At 52.7% G+C, this 18790-nt stretch overlaps 1 protein-coding gene across 2 annotated transcripts; it reads right to left on the bottom strand.

The window, feature by feature from the left end:
• Positions 1-4537: 4537 nt before the first annotated feature.
• Positions 4538-16657, bottom strand: MATN4 (matrilin 4). Of its 2 annotated transcripts, none has more exons than XM_036827657.1 (11): positions 16325-16657; positions 13813-13895; positions 12515-13084; positions 11660-11782; positions 9731-9853; positions 9519-9641; positions 9303-9425; positions 7260-7673; positions 7007-7159; positions 4945-5052; positions 4538-4864 (listed from the first exon to the last, which is right to left on the bottom strand). In XM_036827657.1, the coding sequence occupies exons 1-11, from the start codon at positions 16471-16473 to the stop codon at positions 4806-4808; spliced, it is 2028 nt and encodes a 675-aa protein (XP_036683552.1). In that variant the 5' UTR covers positions 16474-16657; the 3' UTR covers positions 4538-4805. The 2 variants fall into 2 exon arrangements, with proteins under 2 accessions (XP_036683552.1, XP_036683553.1); XM_036827658.1 differs by having other exon boundaries at positions 13813-13926; positions 16325-16409.
• Positions 16658-18790: the final 2133 nt, after the last annotated feature.

Here is an 18790-nt window from a genome sequence, read left to right as displayed (position 1 = left end):
TGGGGGTAGGGAGAGTCAGAGATGAGGTTATAAGGGCTGGAAAATAGGCTCTAAGAAGCATGTCATTGTGTCTGTCTGTGGAATGTCAAAGAGCTGTAAATTACCCAGATATCCTCCAATAAGGGGTGCTGAAATGAAATATGACACATACATAGAATGGAATACTATGCAGCCCTTACAAAGAATGAAGCAGGGCATGGCCAGAGGTCTTGGGTGCAAGCAACAGACACACCAAGCCTGGCTCACTAAGCAGAAAGGGCTCTATTGGAAGGCTAACAAGAGGACCATTTCACCACGCTAGGGGGCACCATTCACATTGTGTTCTGAGTATATGCCTCTCTCCCACCAAGACTTTTGAAATTGCGCAACTTGGAAGCCTTGCCAGGATATCAGGTAGTTCGTGGAAATAAAAGTCAGAAACCAAGAAAATCAGCCAAGGTCACCAGCGAGAATCATCTGGTTAGGGTTCCATCAACGGACTCTCAATACAGTAAGTCCATACATACGAACAAGTTCCGTTCTGAGAGTGCGTTCCTAAGTCCAATTTGTTCGTAAGTCCGACAAAGTTAGCCTAGGTACCCAACTAACACGATCGGTTGTATAGTACTGTACTGTAATAGGTTTATAATACTTTTCACACAAATAATACATAAAAAACAAACACAAAAATAAAGAAAACATTTTTAATCTTACAGTACAGTACCTTGAAAAGTACAGTAGTACAGTACAACAGCTGGCATACAGGGGCTGGCATCGAGTGAACAGGCAAGAAAAGTTACTGACTGGAGGAGGGAGAAGAGGTGGGAGATGGTAGAGGTGAAGAATCGTCAGCAATAGGAGATGGAGGGCAAGCTGCAATTTCACTCTCACCTGACGCTGATGGCAGAGGTTCTGCTTCCTTGCTGGATTCAATTCTATCTACCGTCTTGAAAAAATGATCCAGTGATATCTGGGTGGTAGCTCTTTCTTTCTCTTCATAGATGACACGGTAGTACTGGATGGCATTCTGAATGGCTGCTGTAAACTTCGTGTACCATTCTACGTTTGGGTCCTGTGACTCAAAAACTAACAGTGCCTCCTCAAATAAAGAAAATTCCCTTTCCGCTTCCTGTGTTGTGAATTTCTGGAATTCTTCAGTTACTTCTTCTTCCTCTTGTCGCTCCACTCTCTCAATTATTTTCACTTTTGTTTCCATCATTATCACTTGGCACTTCTTAGCAGTACCAGCTACAACACTGCTGCTTTTACACTTGCTTCCGGACATCCTGGGCTACTGTACAGTACTGTACAATAAAGTACACAAAAGCACAACCACTTGTACGGGATGCATGCATGTGACAATGTACGCCAGACATGTGAACTAACTTACGTGATTGGACATGCGAACACACGTTTGCCTCTTTGAAAGTTCACAACTTGAAGGTTTATATGTAGCGGACTTACTGTACTATCACTGCACTGTCTTGAATGACTTCCCAACTGTCCCTGAACTTTTGCCTTGTTGCCTCAAGATTCATAGCCCAAGGAGAAAGCATAGAATTTATTAAACCTCAGCTGTGCTTTTTTGTTTTTTACATTTCGTACATACTATGTACCAAGCAGAGTTCTAAGCATATAAAATGGATTATCTCATTCAATCCTCACAAAAACCGAGTGGCATAGGGAATATTGTCATCTCCATTATATACAGATGAGAAAACTGGGTCTCCTTTGACAGAAGCACAGAGAAATTCAGAAACTTGCCTAAGGTCACACAGCTCATGGTAGAGCTGGGATTCGGATAAGCAGTCTGGCTCCCATGTCTGTGCTCTTAACAGCTGCACTGTGCCATCATGCCCACATTCTAGCTTCCAAAGAGTGGATAAAGGAGCTCTGGCTCCTGCAACCTCCCCAAAAGAGAATCAGGAAATGGACAAGGGAACCAGCCCTTATCAACACCTACACACAGTTAGTAAATAGCAGGCTGGTCTTCAAATCCAGGAGTGTGTGGTTATTGCCTAGGAAATGAAGCAGCTTCTAGGCTTGGGTGGTAGGGTCCGCCAGAGTGGGGAGAGGGGTGTGAAGGGGGAGGAAGGTCTTTCGGAGAAGGGCAGGCCTGGCTCAGCACAAGTGCCAGCCGCCAAGGCCTGTAAGGGCTCTGGGACCCAACTCCAAATCAGAGCTCCAGGCGCCATCCAGTGGCTACTGTGGAGATTGCAGGAGAAGAGCAGGCGAGAAAAGAAACCCCACAAAAGACAGTCCTGGCCAGCGCCAGGGAGGAGGGAAGCAGGAGGCCTCCCCTGTGCCACCCTCATCGTTGAGGTCCCTGTTACAATCAGACCTCCTCCCCTCAGGCTACTGCCTGATCCAGCTACGGTTCTCTCACTGTGATCTTGGGCAGACAACTCTGCCCTCTAGGCCTGGTTTCCCGGCCGTAAAACAAAGGGGTTGGACGGGCACTTTTGCTCATCTGACCCTCAGGTCCAGGTGAGACCTCAATCATCCTGTCACCCTGTAGGTTAAGGCTTGGCTGGAAGTCACCTCCTCTGTGATTTCTCCCTCCTTACCCACCCTTTGCTCCATCCCTTCACCTGAAGGGTCCTCTTTCCCCTACCGTTATAGTCAGGTGGACTTCACCCCCTCCAGCCCTGGGCTCCCCCAGCTCGGGGGCTTTTCTCAATCATCTTTCTCCCTCCTCCAGTGAGCCAGGGATATGCATGCTTAACAGTGCCTGCTCTGAGCTCTGTCCTCCTGGCTTCAAGCCCTGTGTGGTAAGCAGAATAATGCACAACCCCCCCGCCAAAGATGTCCACATCCTAACCTCTGGAACCTGTGAATATGTTACTTTACATGGCAAAGAGCGTTTGCAGATGTGATGAAGAGCTTGAGATGGGGAGATTATCATGGATTATCTGGGTCAGCCCAGTATAATCACAAGGGTCCTTACAGAGACAGGAAGGTCAGAGTCAGAGAAGGCGGTATGATGCCAGAAGCAGAGGTTGAGGTGATGAGAGGAATTCGGGTAGTCTCTAGAAGCTGGAAAGGGCAAGGAAACAATTGTCTCCAGAAGGAATGCAGCCTTGCCAACCCCCTTTAGACTGCTAACCTCAAAAACTATTTGTGTGTTTTTTAAGCCACTAAATTTGTGGTGATGTTACAGCAGCCACAGGAAATGAAAACACACTGGTTCAGCTTCTTTTTTCTTAATCATTTTTATTTGTTTTATTTATTTATGGCTGCATTGGGTCTTTGTTGCTGCACGCGGGCTTTCTCTAGCTGCGGCGAGCGGGGGCTACTCTTCATTGTGGTGTGCAGGCTTCTCATTGTGGTGGCTTCTCTTGTTGTGGAGCACAGGCTCTAGGTGCACGGGCTTCAGTAGTTGTGGCACACAGGCTCATCAGTTGTGGCTCATGGCTCTAGAGCACAGGCTCAGTAGTTGTGGCGCACGGGCTTAGTTGCTCCGCGGCACGTGGAATCTTCCCGGACCAGGGCTCGAACCCGTGTCCCCTGCATTGGCAGGCGGATTCCTAACCACTGCGCCACCAGGGAAGCCCTGGTTCAGCTTCTTACTTGTCATGTGACTCTGGGAAACTTAACCTCTCTTTGACTCAGTTTCCTTGTCTGTAAAAGGGAATGATAAAGGCAATAATTCCTACCTCACAAGGTTGTGAGGATAAAATGAAAATACCTGCAAATCACTTTGAATAATGCCCAAGACTAAACATGTTAGCTATTAATAGTTAAAAGCTGCCATTAACTGAGAGCCTAATACGTAGTACCAGGCACAAGGTCAGATGCCTTAGAATAATTTCCTCCATTCTCACCATCACCCTTGGGCATAACGATTTCAATCCCCATTTTACACATAAGGAAACAAACCCAGAGTAATTTGCCCATAATCACTCTAGGACTGGAAGCATTTTCATCTTTGCACTTGGGAAATTGTACCGGTTTGTGCTCTTTACCTAAAGAGGGTTCGTTTTTATTTTGTTTTTTTGGAGGTAAAGCACAGACTGGGAAGGCTACTCTGGGCCAGAGGTCCTGGCTGACACCCCCTCCTTTTCCTATCTAGTGCAGGGAGATAAAATCCAGGCGAAACTCACCTATCCTCCCCGCTCCCGTCCCTTTAGGGGATTCGATTACTGCCTCCCGCTCCTCACCAACACCCCCGCCCCCGCCCCGCCCAGTTCGAACAGTTTTTGAGCCAGACTCGGGGACACCAGGAGATGGGCACGGCCAGAAAGCGAGGTGTCCGATCCGCTGGGGGATGGAGGGGCGCAGAATTGCCCAGACCCCAAGGGTACCCGTGGAGCCCCCTCCCTTCCCGCAGCCTGCATAAGGAGCCATCTGTTCTCAGCTGAATAAACAAGCGGGGGGAAGCAGCTCCAGATCCCCTGCCCCCCGGCCCGACCCCCGCACAATGCGCCTTTCTCCGAGGAGACGCCGCCCGGGCGCCGCCGGAGCGCGCTCCGTCTGGCCTCCCCTCCGCCTGGCGGCACAGCAAGACACGCACACCGACCCCGTGGAAACCAGATTTTTTCTTTTCTTTTTTTTTGTAAGAAAAAGAAAACAAAAAAAGAAATCCTACAAAGAACTGAGCGCAGCACGTGTCCCCCACATCCCCTCCCACGATCCCCCGCAGTCCGGCTTCTGGTCCAGGCGAGGCCAGCTCGAGCGCAGCGCTGGGAGCCCGCCAGCGCCTCCTCCCCAACAGCCCAAGCCTGGGACACCCAGGTTCTGCCCGGCCCCAGCGCCCGGACGGCGCACGAGGGGGGCCCAGTCCGCGGGGCCGCCCCTTTTGCCCGGGTCCGGGCCACCCGCGGCCCTCACTTCTGGGTGGCCAGTTGGTTCTCCAGATCCTCCAGGCGCGCCGTCAGCTGGGCCAGTGAGCGGTTAAGGAAGCCGCCGGGGGTCGCGGGGGGTCCCTTCTCCCCTCCAGCCCGTGCCCCGGGACCCAAAGGATATGATTCTGCGACAGACTCTCGAGCGCCTCCAGCGTGCGGCCCTGGAACTCCACAAGACTTTCGCACTCGCAGGGGCTCCGAAGCTCTGTCCCCGCGCTCATGCCCTCCTCTGGCAGCCGGGCACAGAGAGTGGGGGAGTGAGAAGCTGGAGGAGGACCAACCAGCCCTGGCTGAGGCTCTCCGATATCCCTCCACCCGGCCTACGGCTGAGTGTTCGGGTTTGGGATTCAGACAGACCTGGGATGAGTACCAGCTAGGTAGCTGTGAGATATTGGAAAACCCCCTCAACCTTTCTAAGCCTTAGTTTCCTTATCTGTAAAAATGGATACAATGAGAACACCTATTCGTCCGGCGGTGCTCAGAATTCAGTGATTTTCGTGTGTGTATGTGTGTACACATCTTAGAAGGTTTCTCAAACCTTGATGCTCATTGGAATCACCAGATCTTGTTAAAATATAGATTCTTGTTCTTAACAGGGAAGGGGCTGAGACACTGCATTTCTAATAAACTCCCAAGTGATGTTGATGCTGCTGGTCTGTGGACCACACTTTGAGTAGCAAGAGTCCACAGCAGCACTGTCCAAATGAAACTTTATGTAGTGATGGAAATGTTCTGCATCTGCCTTGTCCAGTGTGGTAGGCACAAGACACAGGTGGTTATTTAACACTTGAAATGTGGCTAGTGCACCTGAGGAACTAAATTATTTAATTTAATGTAACTTAATTTAAATGGGCGTATGTAGCTAGTGGCTACCTCATTGGAGGGTGCAGATCTAGAGCATTTCCTGACGCAAGGAAACACTTTATAGGGTATTTCAACTAGGCCAATGGTTCTCCAAGTGTGGTCCCTGGACCAGCAGCATCGCCTAGGAAGTTATTAGAAATGCAAATGATCAGATTCCACCCCAGACCTACTGAATCAGAAACGCTGGGGTTGGAGCCAACAATTTGTGTTTTAACAAACCCTCCAGGTGAGTCTGATGCACACTAATGTTTAAGAACCACTGATCCAGGGGACTTCCCTGGTGGTCCAGTGGTTAAGAATCCCCCTCCCAATGCAGGGGACATGGGGTTAGAACCCTGGTGGGGGAACTAAGATCCCACATGTCGCAGGGCAGCGGGGAGACTAAGCCCGTGTGCCACAACTACAGAGCTTGTGTGCTGCAACAAAAGATCCCATGAGCCCCACGCAGCCAAAAATCAAAAATAAAATAAATAAATATTTTTTAAAAAGACCCACTGATCCAAGTCTATTTCCTCATACATTTCAACATCTCTGAAATCAAAATAGTTGCCTTACAATTAAATTTGGCATCCTTTTTTTCTTAGCAGTATAGAAAATAATGAATCTTACAACGGGTGGTATCTTAGATTCACTGAATTCTGTAAATGTGTGCCATTTTTAATATTACAGTACAATGCCTGGCACTTGGCCTTCAGTACAGAGTTGCTGTTATGATTTAAAAGTTATATCTTAGTCTGTATGTCATGTTTATCAATGATATTGACAACAGTTCCAGAAAGGCTCCTAACTTTGCAGATGGGGAAATCAAGGAAATAAATATATATTAAATATATATACTTAATACACATCTTTGTGTACCTGAAACACACCCAGTCCTGCCACTTTGCCAGGTCTGTAAAGTTGAATTCCAACCAGGTAAAGGGCTTATGATGTGGCTCCCCTTACAAGTGCTGAGTTGGGTGTGCCTTTGAAAAAATTCCCCCCAAATTATTCTGAACGCCCACTAATTTGGGGAACAGGTAGTTTAGTCCAGTGCTTCTTGCACTTTAACATAATACTAATTCCCTGAGGGTCTCGTCAAAGTGCAAAACTGTATTCGGTAGGTATGGAGAGCGCTGGAAATGCTGTAGTTTTAACAAACCACTAGGTGACAGCCCTGCCGCCCGTCCACGGACAACACTTTGAGTAACGAGGCTCTGTGCAGCGAGCCCATCCCCTGGCTGTCACTCAACGAAGGGGGGAGGGAACGAATAGGACCGGGAGATCTCGGAGGGTGGGCAGTGAGGGAAAGGGAGGGGTCCGGAGACCGATGTGCTCACCCGGGCAGATGCTGCCTTTGAGGTTCTCCAACAGGTGCGTCATGGTACTGAAGTCGGGGGAGTAGGACACGTGCAGCTCGGCTGGCTCCGAGGCGATCTCTCGCAGCTCCTCCTCCACCGCTTTGCCTACGCCCACGGCGTACATGACGATGCCTGCAGGGTCGAGGGACTCACGGGGCACTCTAGGCCTCAGGAAAGCCGCCTCCCCGCATCCAACCCAACCTCAATCCAGCGCGGCCCGCGCCAAGCCCACCTTCCTCCTTGGCGCGCGCCGCCCACACTGAGACATCATCCTGGGAGCGGCCGTCGGTGAAGACCAGGCCCACGCGGGGCACGTTGAGCGCCCGGGGCCGCGCGCCCTGCGCCTCTGAAAAGCTGTGCTCCACCATGTGGCGCAGCGCAAGCCCGGTCATGGTGCCGCGCTCCATATACTCCACAGCCAGGACCGCCTGCTTCACCTCGGCCGCCGTGCCGTAGCGGCCCAGTGGGAACTCGGTGCGCACGCGGCTGGAGAACTGCACCAGCCCCACGCGCGTGCCTTCTGGGGACACGTCCAGGAAGTCCACGATCTGGTTCACGAAGCGCTTCACCAGCTCGAAGTTCTGCGGACGCACGCTCTTGGAGCCATCGACGAGCAGAACCAGGTCCACGTGGCCTTCCCGGCACCCTACACCCACCCGAGGAGAAGAGCTGGGGTTAAGAGATCAGATCCTTGGCTGACAGCGGCCACCTGCTCATTCATTCCCTCGCAAACATTTATTATATAACAGATACTATGTGTGAAGTCCTTCCCATGCCAGGCACTGTGCTAAATAATAATTATTATTATTATCATCAGCGGCATCATTATAATCTTTGCCATTTATCAAGTGCTTAGCACAAGCCAGGCAATCTGCTAAAAGCATCTTTTTAATCATCATCATCACCACAATAGCTACCATTTATTGATCATCTACTATGTATCGGACAGAATTCTAAACACTTTACCACTACTAACAATAATAAATAAAAACAAAAACATTACTACTTGACAGCTTACCATGTACCAGGCACTGGGCTAGGTGCTTTATATATTTTTTCTCAATTCTCCCAATAACCTTGGGTATTATCCCCATTTTCTAAGAATCTGAGATTCTGAAGGATAAAGTCATTTATTTGCTCTGGATTCCACCACTAGTAGTGGCTGAGCCAGGATTTGAAGCCAGGTCTGTCTGACCCCAAAACCCAAGCTCCTAATCACTCTACAAGATCGCCTCCCCTGTTCTGAGACAGGGACCTTGCTAGGCCCTGAAGGAGGTTCGCCAATAAATGAAACATTATCCTGATCCATAGGATATCAGGATAGAGCAGAGCAGTGAGACATGCCATTTGCTACCATCAAGGAAAGTGCTTGAATAGAGGGGCTTGCAGGGAGCAAGGCAGGAGTAACTCATTCTTCCTGGAGTTAGCGAGGAAGGCTGCATGGAGGTGGTGACATGTGATTTGATCTTCAGGGATGAGTAGGAGTTCTCCAAGGCAGGAAGGGACATTCTAGATGTTGGGGGCAATGTGTGTAGAGGCATGGAAGCCGGGAGCCCTGGACACGTTTGGGAATGGGCAGGCCAGTATGGCTCAAATGTTCAAGTTTGGCAGGAGACAGGCTGATGGGGTTGGCTCAAGCTAGATTATAATGACCTAAGGCGGTGGTTTCCAAAATTTGACCACAACCCACAGTAAAAAAATAATAATAATAATTAATAATAATAATGTAACAATACATCATGATTCACTTATACTCACATATAATTAAAATTAAGTTTCGTGAAACAATACTTACTCTTTCTACATCCATGCAGTAAACTCTATTTTCTCTCTTTTTTAAAACAAATTCTAGTTTTTAACCCACTAATTTGATTTTGTTATCTACTGTGGTTACACCCAGCATTTGTGTATCCACTGTGGTTACACCCACTATTTGTGTATCCACTGTGGTTACACCCGCCATTTGAAAAACTCAGGGGTAAGGCATTTGATCTTTAGTTTGTAAGCACTGGTGAGCCACAGAAGGCTTTCGAGCAAGGGAGAAATGTGATCAAATATGTATTTTTGAAATTAACCTTGGCAGCAGGGTAGAAGATTGAGGAGAAAGACATGGAGGCAGGGCATGGCACACCCTCCAACTCCACGATCACCAGCACACACACACACACTCATACCACATTCTTGGGCCACAGCAAGGACAGGACAGAGTCAAGGATACTCAGAATGTGGGCAGTGGGTCAGAGGCAGACAGAACCCCCTCCCACCCATAACTCACGGCTGCAGCTCTTGCCATCTGCCTGGAGCTGCCACCGCTCAGGGCACAGGCAGCGGTAGGAGAAGCCCTCACTCACGCACTGGAACTCGCACCCATGGTCTACGCCATTGCAAAGGTCCTGGGCTTAAAGGAGAGACAAGACAGAACGAGTTAGGGTGGACTCCACCAGCTAAGATCCCTCGTCCCTCTGCACAAATGCAGGAGACCCCTCCTCACCCTGACAGCTCCTGCCGTCGGGCAGCAAGTTGTAGCCCCCTCTGCAGCGGCACCGTGGCCCACCAAAGGTGCTAACACACTCATGCTGGCAGCTGTGGTTCCCAAAGCTGCAGTGGTCAATGGCTGGTGGGAAGGAAGAGACAGCAAGATGTCACTTCTGACTGGAGCCATCAGAGACCTTGGTCCAGGTGCTAATCGGGGGGTTCGCTCACCCCTGCAGCTCCTCTGGTCCTGCTGGAGTACAAAGCCAGCTCGGCAGCGGCAGAAATAGAAGCCCGGGGAGCTGACGCAGTGATGCTCACAGCCATGGGTCCCTTCAGTGCACAGGTCGAGGGCTGAGGAAGAGGTGAGGTCAGGCTATGCCCTGGGGCTGCCCTTCTCAGCCCTGACAGCACAACCACCCGGGGAGCTTTCTAAAAATACCTATGCCTGGACCCCAACCCCCCAAAATCCTGACTGGTACCCAGGCATCTGCAATTTCTCCAAGCAAAGGCCCCCTTCCTACTGAGCCAAGCGGCCCTCCCAATTCAAGCCCCAGATGTATCCCAGTGGGCCCATGACTGAGCCACGCATAAGAATGGGAATCCACAGTTGTAGAAGACAGGACCCCTGCCCTCAAGATGTTCACTAACTCACAGAGGAGGACCAGAGTTAGTGAGGCTCTGCCACTTTACCTGTCTGAGCCTCTATTTCCCCATCTGCAAAATGGGGATATAATGGAAGAGAACAATTGCTATTTACAACTGCCTTCTGAGGAGGGTGAACTATTGCCCCGCTGAGTATCTTCATGGTTTCGATGTGCAAATATGGCCTAGAGCTGAGCTGGGGAATAGGGGCTGGAGAGAGATGAGATGCCCTGCATAAAAGTGTGAGAATGTGGGGTTCCTAGAAAAGAGATGGGGAGTGGAGAGAGGAAAAAAAGAACAAGAGAGATGGTGTGGAGATGAGTTACTGTGGGTTGAGTTTGCCAATGGAAAATCCCCTATAGTGGGGTGACTGAGGATTTTCAGGATCAAGGGTGCCTAATGTTCAATTATACATAATGGGTGTTTCTTTTTCTGTGTGTATGTTTGACTTCACTTAGATGTAAGTCACACCTCTGTCCACCCCCCATCTTTAGTAAAATAGATGTATGCACGACTTAACATATACACACACATGCCCTTGTGTGCACAAGTGTGTCAACCAAGGAAGAGGCTGATTTACATGCACAGGACAAGAACAGCATGCGTGGATTGAGAAACTGCACGAGGACCCATAAATTGAATTCAGCAGAAGCTCAGAGCTAGAGGTGACCACAGAATGTAAGCACTTGGGGAATTCCCAGAGATCTTGGGAAGGGTTTTGAATGTTCACAGGTCATCAAATGGGGCTTCACGCCAGCCTTTTCTAAGCCCCAGAAACAAGAAGACCCCAGCTGACACCTGGGTTATTGGAAACACAGGACCTCTTTTTCCAGAATGTTGTGAGGTTGAGAGATGATGCATGTAACACTCCTAGCTTAATGTCTGATGCTAACCTGGCATACAGTAAATGGCAGCTGCCGTTATGATCAAAGGATTGGACATATATACACAGGGGGGAAAACCCCAACTGTATAAGCAAGGCAGTGTGTGTCATAGCTTTTCAGAAAGCAAAAATGAAGAACCAGGCCTTGAGAGATCTGCAGGTGCAAAGAGGAGTGGCAAGAGCAGCCCAGGTGAGCAGCCCGGAAAGAACTGAGATGCAGAAGCAGGAATGAGCAGCGTATATGGGGGTGGGGAATGAAGGGGATGTATGGAGACCCCAACTCTGTCAAGTAACAGAAACAGTAAGGATATGCCTGTGAAATTACACAAGTTTGGGAGCTGTTTTGGAGCCAGGTGGGAGATGAGCCTGAAAGAGGGGGGAGAGAAGGCTACAGAAAATACACTTAACTGTATTAACTGTATGACCTCTGTGAGGTCAAGATTTCTAGCCCTGGTCCCACCAAGGACTTGTGTGACCCCAAGCGACACCTTCCCTTTCCTAGACCTGTAAAGTGAGGGAGCTGGACTTTGACCTCCAAAGGCCCTTCCAGACTCATTGTACTGATGCTAGGCCAATGGGGAGCCACAGAAGGCTCAGGAGCCGTGAGACTGAAGGGTGGGGGTAGCTCTCACCCAAACAGCTCTTGTCATCTGCTGCTAGCCGGTAGCCGGGGTTGCAGGCACAGTGGAACGTGCCGGGGGAGCTGACACATTGGTGCTGGCAGCCGTGTCCCCCCTCAGCACACAGGTCCTTTCCTGAGGACATACAAGAGTAGAATCAGCAGGGGACAGATGGGGAGAACCCTCCAACAGGAGAGAGCTGAGTGCGGTCAGAGCAGACCCCATGCTCAAGGATGTCTTTAGATGGAATATGGCTCGTTTGAGAGGGGCCAATCCAGGTGGAAGGGCTTAGGGAAAGTATAGGGCCTCAGTGGCCCCTGCGAATAGGCTCGGAAGACCGGAGCACCGGGCCAGAGGTGTCAGTGGGATAAGGGAGGACTACAAAGTGTAAAGTAGAGGAAGAAGAGAGATGCTAAATCAAGGTAAGCGGCATAACTCAAGGTGTGAAGAGAACAGATCTTGCAGCATTATGGGAGGAGCTAAAACGAGAATGGGAGGGGTCATCCCCAAGTGGGCGGGGCTTGACTCCGGAGTGGGCTACGGCTCTCAGCCTTGAGGGGTGGTGCTTCTTGTGTAGAGAGGCGGTTTTGGAGTTAGACGTTAAGCCTGTGGTAAACCACAGCAGCCCATCAAGGTACGCGGGCACGCGAAACGTTGCTCCTTGTGGGCGAAGCCTTGAGCAAAAATGGGCAGAGCTGGAATTCCACACAACCCGCGGTAGGCCAGGGCAACTCCACGGCCTGTTGGGCGGGGCTAAAGACGGCGTGGGCGGGGCCAGCCGGGAGGGGGATGGGATTCACTGTGGTGGGAATGGGAATCGGAGCGGTTGGAGAGTTCGAGTCTCGCTCCAGCGTTCCCCTCACTCACGACACAGCCGGCGCTGGAACTGAAGGCCAAACTCCTGGATACGGTCGAAGGACTCGACGAGGAAGACGTGCTCGTCCAGCGGGGGAGACGCCATGGCGCGCAGGGAGGCCACGTCTGCGCGCTGAACCCCCACGGCGTAGATCTCGATGCCGCGGGCGCGCGCCTGCGCCGCCACTTCGGCCACGCGATCCTGGGGCCGCCCGTCGGTCACGATGACAGCGACGCGAGGCACGCGCGCCTCCGGCGGGCGCGCGCCCTCGGCCACACTGAAGGCCACGTTCATGGTGTACTGGATTGCCAGCCCGGTCATGGTGCCCTGCGCCAGTGGCACTAGAGCGCGGATGGCGCGCTCCATATCCTCGCGGCGTGAGAAGGTTCCGAGTGGGAAGACGCTCTGCACTTGACTCGAATACTGGATCACGCCGACGCGCGTGGCGTTGGGCCCCACGTCCAAGCTGCGGAGGAGGCCCACCAGGAACTGCCGCATCGTCTGGAACTCGAAGGGGCGCACACTGCGCGAGCTGTCAATCACGAACACCAAATCCAGGGGCCCAGTACGGCACCTGGGACCTGCGAGGAGATCAGGGAGGACTTTCCTAGGTTAGCCAAGCCTCACCTCCTGGGAGAACCCCACAGAAACCCAGGGCGGAATGGTGCTCTCCCGGTGTAACAGCGCCCAGCACAGTCTTAACCTAGCAAATGCAGGTTAGCTCCATCCACTCACCCAGCATTTGAGGAGGTCCTGGGCTGGGAGACTGCACCAAATCTCTATCCTACAGCTCTGAGGGCTATACTGAGGAGGTGTTATCCATTTGGGAGGAGGGCGAGGGGACGTCGCAAATTCAAATGCCTACAGGAGCTAGGCAGGCAACATAAATAAATGAGTGAATGTGTTGGGTTAGGACGGAGGACCCAGAGAGCCCGTATAGCTCATAAAGTGGGCAGCTCCAGACAAACGTTGCCTTGCAGCCGTGAGGACCCCATGTTGTCAGATCTTTGGTCTTTTCAAGAGAAGTCCGAAATTGGGGTTTTTATGTGAAATCTCCTGGTTTTTTTCAATTAACTTTTAAAAATTAAACGCCAACTGGACAGTTCTGCATGAGCCCAGCTTGGGTACCTCCAAGCCACATCCTACAGATGGGAAAACTGAGGCCCAGAGAGTTGAAGCTGTGAACTCGAACCCAACCCCTATGGTTCCAAAGCTCTTGTTTTTCTCTCCCCAGCAGGCAGTTGGCTGCAGATGGAGAACCTGCTTTTGCTCCCCTCCCCCTGCTTCTGAGGGCTGGGCTCTGGCTCACCTGCGAACTGGAGCTGGGTTTCCCAGGGCTGGAGAAGGAGTAGCAACATGGGCAGCAGCGAACATAGAAGCCCCCTCATTGCCCTCGGGGAACAGAGAACAGAGGTATCAGAGCCTGAAGGGAGGAAGGAAAATAGCAAAGCAATAGAATTTACAGAGCTCTTATTCTAGGTGATGGGCATTTTGAGGGGGAGGAGGGTCATGGGTTTATTTTACTAATCTCTCTAGTTTTGCGTATGTTGAAATTTTTCGTAATAAGAAAATTTCATCACGGTGAGATTGCTGGAAACACAAGGAATTCCGCTTTGCAGAACTGCAGAATAGTAAATAAATAGAAAGTAGATTTAAAAGATACAGAATTTAAAAAGGAAAAGCCTTGGGACTTCCCTGGTGGTCCACTGGGTAAGACTCCGCGCTCCCAATTCAGGGAGCCCGGGTCTGATCCCTGGTCAGGGAACTAGATCCTGAATGCCACAACTAAGACCCGGTACAGCTAAATATATAAATAAATATTAAAAATAAAATAAAATAAAAAGGAAAAGCCTTTCCTTAATGCCAGCCACGATGTTAAACGTTTTTCACGCATCGTGGCATTCTTTGAACCCTCTCGACAATTCTATGGGTCTAAGGCTGTTGTTGTTCCCATTGCAAAGATGAGGAAACAGGCTCAGAAAACTTCAGCGCTAGTACCCAAAGTCGCGCGGCAAGAAAGTGGCTGTACCAGGATGTAATCCTACGCCTGGGGGGTTCCGAGAACCAGCCCGCGTGAACCTTTGCAGAGGGAAACCATTCCCCACCGCGCCCCCTCCTCTCTGCACACAAGGCGCCTCTGTGTGACTGTCCTCCCGCCCACCCCCCCACCCACCCCACAGCCAAACAGGCACCGCCCCAATGCAGGCCTGCATCGCGTTGGCCTAAACCCTCCACGCAGATGAAGTCGCGACTTGGCGCCGCCCCTTCCCGCCAGCTCTCAGGAGAGACCGCCAGGGGGCGCCTTCGCGCGTCTGTCTGTGTTGGCTAGGTGGCCGTGGGAAGCCCACATCTGCCCAGCAGGTGCCCCTGCCCAAAGCAAATAGGGGGCTGGGAGCCCCAGGGCCTTGGAGATAAGGCCCGGGCAAAATATATCCGGCGCTAGGGCCAAAGAGCAGAAGTGCGCAGGGTTCCGGGGACAGTGGCATTGGATGCGCCCCGGACGCGAGCCGGCCCGGGCCTCGGAGCGCAGCCATGGACCCTGTGGGGGCAGGTGAGCGCTCACTCTCCCGCGGCCCTTGGCGACGCCCCTTGAGAATCATGAAGGACTCCCATTGTACAGATGGGAAAAGTGAGGCCCAAGAAGGTGGCCCGCCGAGCTGCAAAGGAACCTAGGACTCCTGGCTCCCCTCCTCCCTTCTGAGCTGTCTGGCAACCTGGCCCCTAGGCGTCACCTCTTTTCCTTCCATTCGCTCCCTGGGGTCCCTATCCCCCCCCACCCCCGCACCCCCTGCTGAAGCTGTGTTAGCCATTTTTCTGTTTCTGTTTCTTGGCAGAGGTGGCCAGCTGCCCCTAATCCAACCGCAGCCCCGCCCCCCTCCCCAATTCCGTGAATGGTCCTATTCTGAGCAAGGTCGGGTGCCTGGAGAGAGCGACAGGCGCCCTTCCCGTCCTGGATCCTCACCGTCTTCGCCTTTCAGGCCTGGTAGAGGAACAAAAATCCCTCTGACAGGACCCGTCGTGGGAGGGTGACTAAACCAGATGTGCCAGCTGGAGGTGGGAGGGTGTGGAATGCCTTCTCCAGCTTGGGCCACAGTCTAGGCAGGCGAGCACCCCTGGGGAGTATGAGGGTAAAGGCACAAGGGGCCTTCGCTGCCTCCCATCCGTTCCTACCTGCAGAAGCCTCTGAGCCCCAAAACCTTGATTAAGTTTCCCCTTATCCTGCTCTTGGCCTGAGCCAACATCTCGCCTTGCACCCCACCTCCACCCAACCCTAGAAAGTCGAAATAGCGCTTGCCTCAAAGTTCATCACCTTTCCAACCCCTCATTCTACAGAGGAAGGAACCAGGACCAGAGAGGGTAATGTCTTGCCCCGGTCACACAGCAACGTGGCAAGGTGATAAGGCTGACACTAGAACCCGGAGCGCCTCTGAGGCGGTTAATCATTGCTTTAAGAAGAAATGCCCTTAGGGTGGGAAAAGTGGACTCTTGAGGGAGGAGAGGTCTGCGAATAATTCCTCAAGAGTTGGCTGAAGAATAAACACTTTGAGGACGTTCCGGGGAGCGGCGGTGGGGGGGGGGGGGACCCGGGGCGGGGGAGGTTCCTGGAGGGAGGAGGTCAGGGAAAAAGTCCCCCCTCTGCATTTTGGCGGCCGTGCTGGTGGGGTCTCAATTTGGAAAGGACCCTACATAGGTGGGAAAGGGCACGGCAGGTCGGACGGGGGCATCGTAGGCGGTGCAGCCGCGCTTAAATACGGTCGCCAGGTCTGGCTGGATGCCTGCTCCCCGCAGACCCCTCAGCGCACCCAGGCCCTCTGACTCACCTGAGCCTGCCGGACAGCTCGGAGGCGCGGCCGCAGAGCGGAGCCGACGGGCGGAGCCTCCCGGGCAGTTGGACCAGGTAACGGCGCGGGCAGCGTGCCCAAGATGCGGATGGCCAGGCAGCTGGAGCGAGCGGAGGCGGCGGCCGCATTTAACCCGGGGGCTGGCAGGTGGGGAGGGGGAACGCGGGCCGCGACCCCTCCCACTGGTGGGGAGCGACCCCCCTTCCTCCGAGGGCTGGGGCGGGGCCAGCGCGGCGCCCCCTGCTCCGCCACCCCTGAGCTGCAGACGCCTGCTGCGGGGCCGGAATCGGGCTACAGTTGGAGGCTGGGCGGCTACGCTCTCCGCAGCTGGAATGCTTTGGAAGCCGCCGAGGCCCTTCCCCGGGGAGAGCCCCAAGGGGCGGAGCGGGGCCTGGCTCGGCCGCCGGCTGCTTGGCTCCGCTACCGAGGGCGCGGCCAGGCTCTTGTCCCCCGCCGCCCCCTCCAGAGGTGGGGAGAGGCCCCGCACTCTGATCCTGCGAAGAGGGTAAAGGGTTCAGAAGGGCAGCCTCAGGGTTCATTGCTCTTCCCAGGCCCCACCTGGTGGTCCCTCAAATTCTGCCATCACCGACGCCTTTCCACGGTCTCTGCAATTACTTAGGTCTTGGGCCCATCACCCTCATCAAAACTCCCAGGCGGAGACGCCACCAGACCCCTAGGCTCTTACTGGCCCACTCCACAGGGCCGATGGAGGCCCTGAAATCATGAGAAGGAAAGCTAAGACAGCAACAGGCGCCTTCTCTTGGGAGAAAGGTGGTTGAGAGTGTTGCTTTAATCCGGAAAAGACGAAAATATTCCCCCAGGATCCTGGGCACACAGTTTGGGGGGCCGTCTATTTTTCCAGGCATCTGCAGGTAGGCAAGAGAGCACTCTGGTCCAGGGGTCCAGCAAAAGCTCCCCCCCATCAAGACTGCACCGGGGTGGGTCCCCCCAGTGTGCAGGGAAGCCAGGCGCCCTCACAAACTCTGCCTCCGTCACAAGACGGGCACAAGCAGGGCCTTTGTGCCTCTGAGGCCTCTCCCCAATGCTCCAGGCTGCAATGGGCGTGGAGCCAGACCTGCGGAATGGCACCTGGGTGGTCCCGGGTGGGCTCCAGGCAGACCTCAGTGAGCACCACGCAACCCAAATATTTAGCCCACAGCTTGCACCCAAGTCCCCTCCCTTGCCTAAGGCTTCTTCTCTTTGACCCCGAGTGGGCAGACCTAGAACGGTCCCTTCCTCCCATTCATTGCATTCCACCTGCCCCCTTCGGGCGCTATGCCACCTCGCCCCTTGACGCTCCCTGCTGCGGGCAGCCGGCCTGTCCCCACTCCCAGGTCATCCCCAGAGCCCGCTGCGGTCCTGAGGGAAGGTGTGCGCCAGTGCCTACAGCAACAGTGCGAGCAGACCGTGTGGATCCTGCACGCCAAGGTGGCCCAGAAATCATACGGAAATGAGAAGCGGTAGGTCCTTCAGTGGCCCTCCAAGGTCCCTGCGACCCGACATTCTGCCCTATGTGCCCCTCCCTTTTTAGTGTCTTTTAGAACCTGGAGAGGACTCAGGGCTCAGCTATTGGCCAATCAGGGGCCTTTTCCTTCAGCCACCATCAGCCCTGACTTTGGTTTATAGCAGAACCTCCCTGTGAATCTCTAGTCCCCATTCACTCACTCATTCACCCATTCGTTCATTCTTTCATTCCACAACGACCTACTGAGTGCTTATCATGTGTCAGGCTCTCTGGTACTGCTGGGCACCGGGCATACAGTTGAACAAGACAGCTATGGTCCCTGCCCTCCTGGCATCTTCACTCTAGTGTGGGAGAGACAGACAATAAACTCCTCACAAATCAGTAAACAAGAGGCTTCCAGATTGTGATGAGAGCTAGAAGGGAAATAGAGCAAGGTAAGACGATAGAAACTGAGGAGCGGGGATGTACTTTAGCTAGCAAGGTCAAGGTGGTAGAAAGGCCTTTTAAGAAGGTGACATCTGAACTAAGACTTGAATGTGAAAATGGAGCCAGACATGAGAAGATCGCGGGGAAGCGTGTTCCAATTAGAAGGAACAGAAAACACAAAGACCTTGACACAGTACTAGCTTGGCCTGTTCCAGGACAAAAGAAGTCAGAGTGGCTGGGATTAGAGAAGGAGGTGGGCATTGCAGGAAGTAAAGCTGGAGAGGTAAGCAGGGGCCAGAGCATGTGAGGACTTTGAATTTAAACCACTGGAGGATTTTAAGAAGATGAGTAACATACTCTAAAAAAATTTTAAAACAAACACATTCTGGCTGCTGTGTGAAAAACAGGTTGAAGGGGGTAGGAGTGGAAGCAGAGAGACCAGTTGGAAGGCTGATGCAGAGGTCCAGGCAAAAAGTGATGGCAGTAGGGACTAAGGTGGAGGTGGTGAGAAGTCAGTGGATTCTGGATATGTTTTAAAGGTAGTGGATAGGACT

Source organism: Balaenoptera musculus, chromosome 15 (assembly GCF_009873245.2).
Source record: "Balaenoptera musculus isolate JJ_BM4_2016_0621 chromosome 15, mBalMus1.pri.v3, whole genome shotgun sequence".
Taxonomy (NCBI): domain Eukaryota; kingdom Metazoa; phylum Chordata; class Mammalia; order Artiodactyla; family Balaenopteridae; genus Balaenoptera; species Balaenoptera musculus.
Note: the sequence above shows the minus strand (reverse complement) of the source record. Positions and strands in the feature narration are given on the sequence as shown.

What these genes read in the sequence shown, in the direction of transcription:
- MATN4 (XM_036827657.1), bottom strand. Translation starts at nt 16,473, where the DNA reads ATGCGGCCGCCGCCTCCGCTCGCTCCAGCTGCCTGGCCATCCGCATCT. An exon ending in AACCCAGCTCCAGTTCGCAG is followed by an intron (nt 13,085 to 13,812) that starts GTGAGCCAGAGC and finishes ATCTCCTCGCAG; the next exon opens with GTCCCAGGTGCCGTACTGGG. An exon ending in CGAGAGTCTGTCGCAGAATC is followed by an intron (nt 4,865 to 4,944) that starts ATATCCTTTGGG and finishes TTAACCGCTCAC; the next exon opens with TGGCCCAGCTGACGGCGCGC.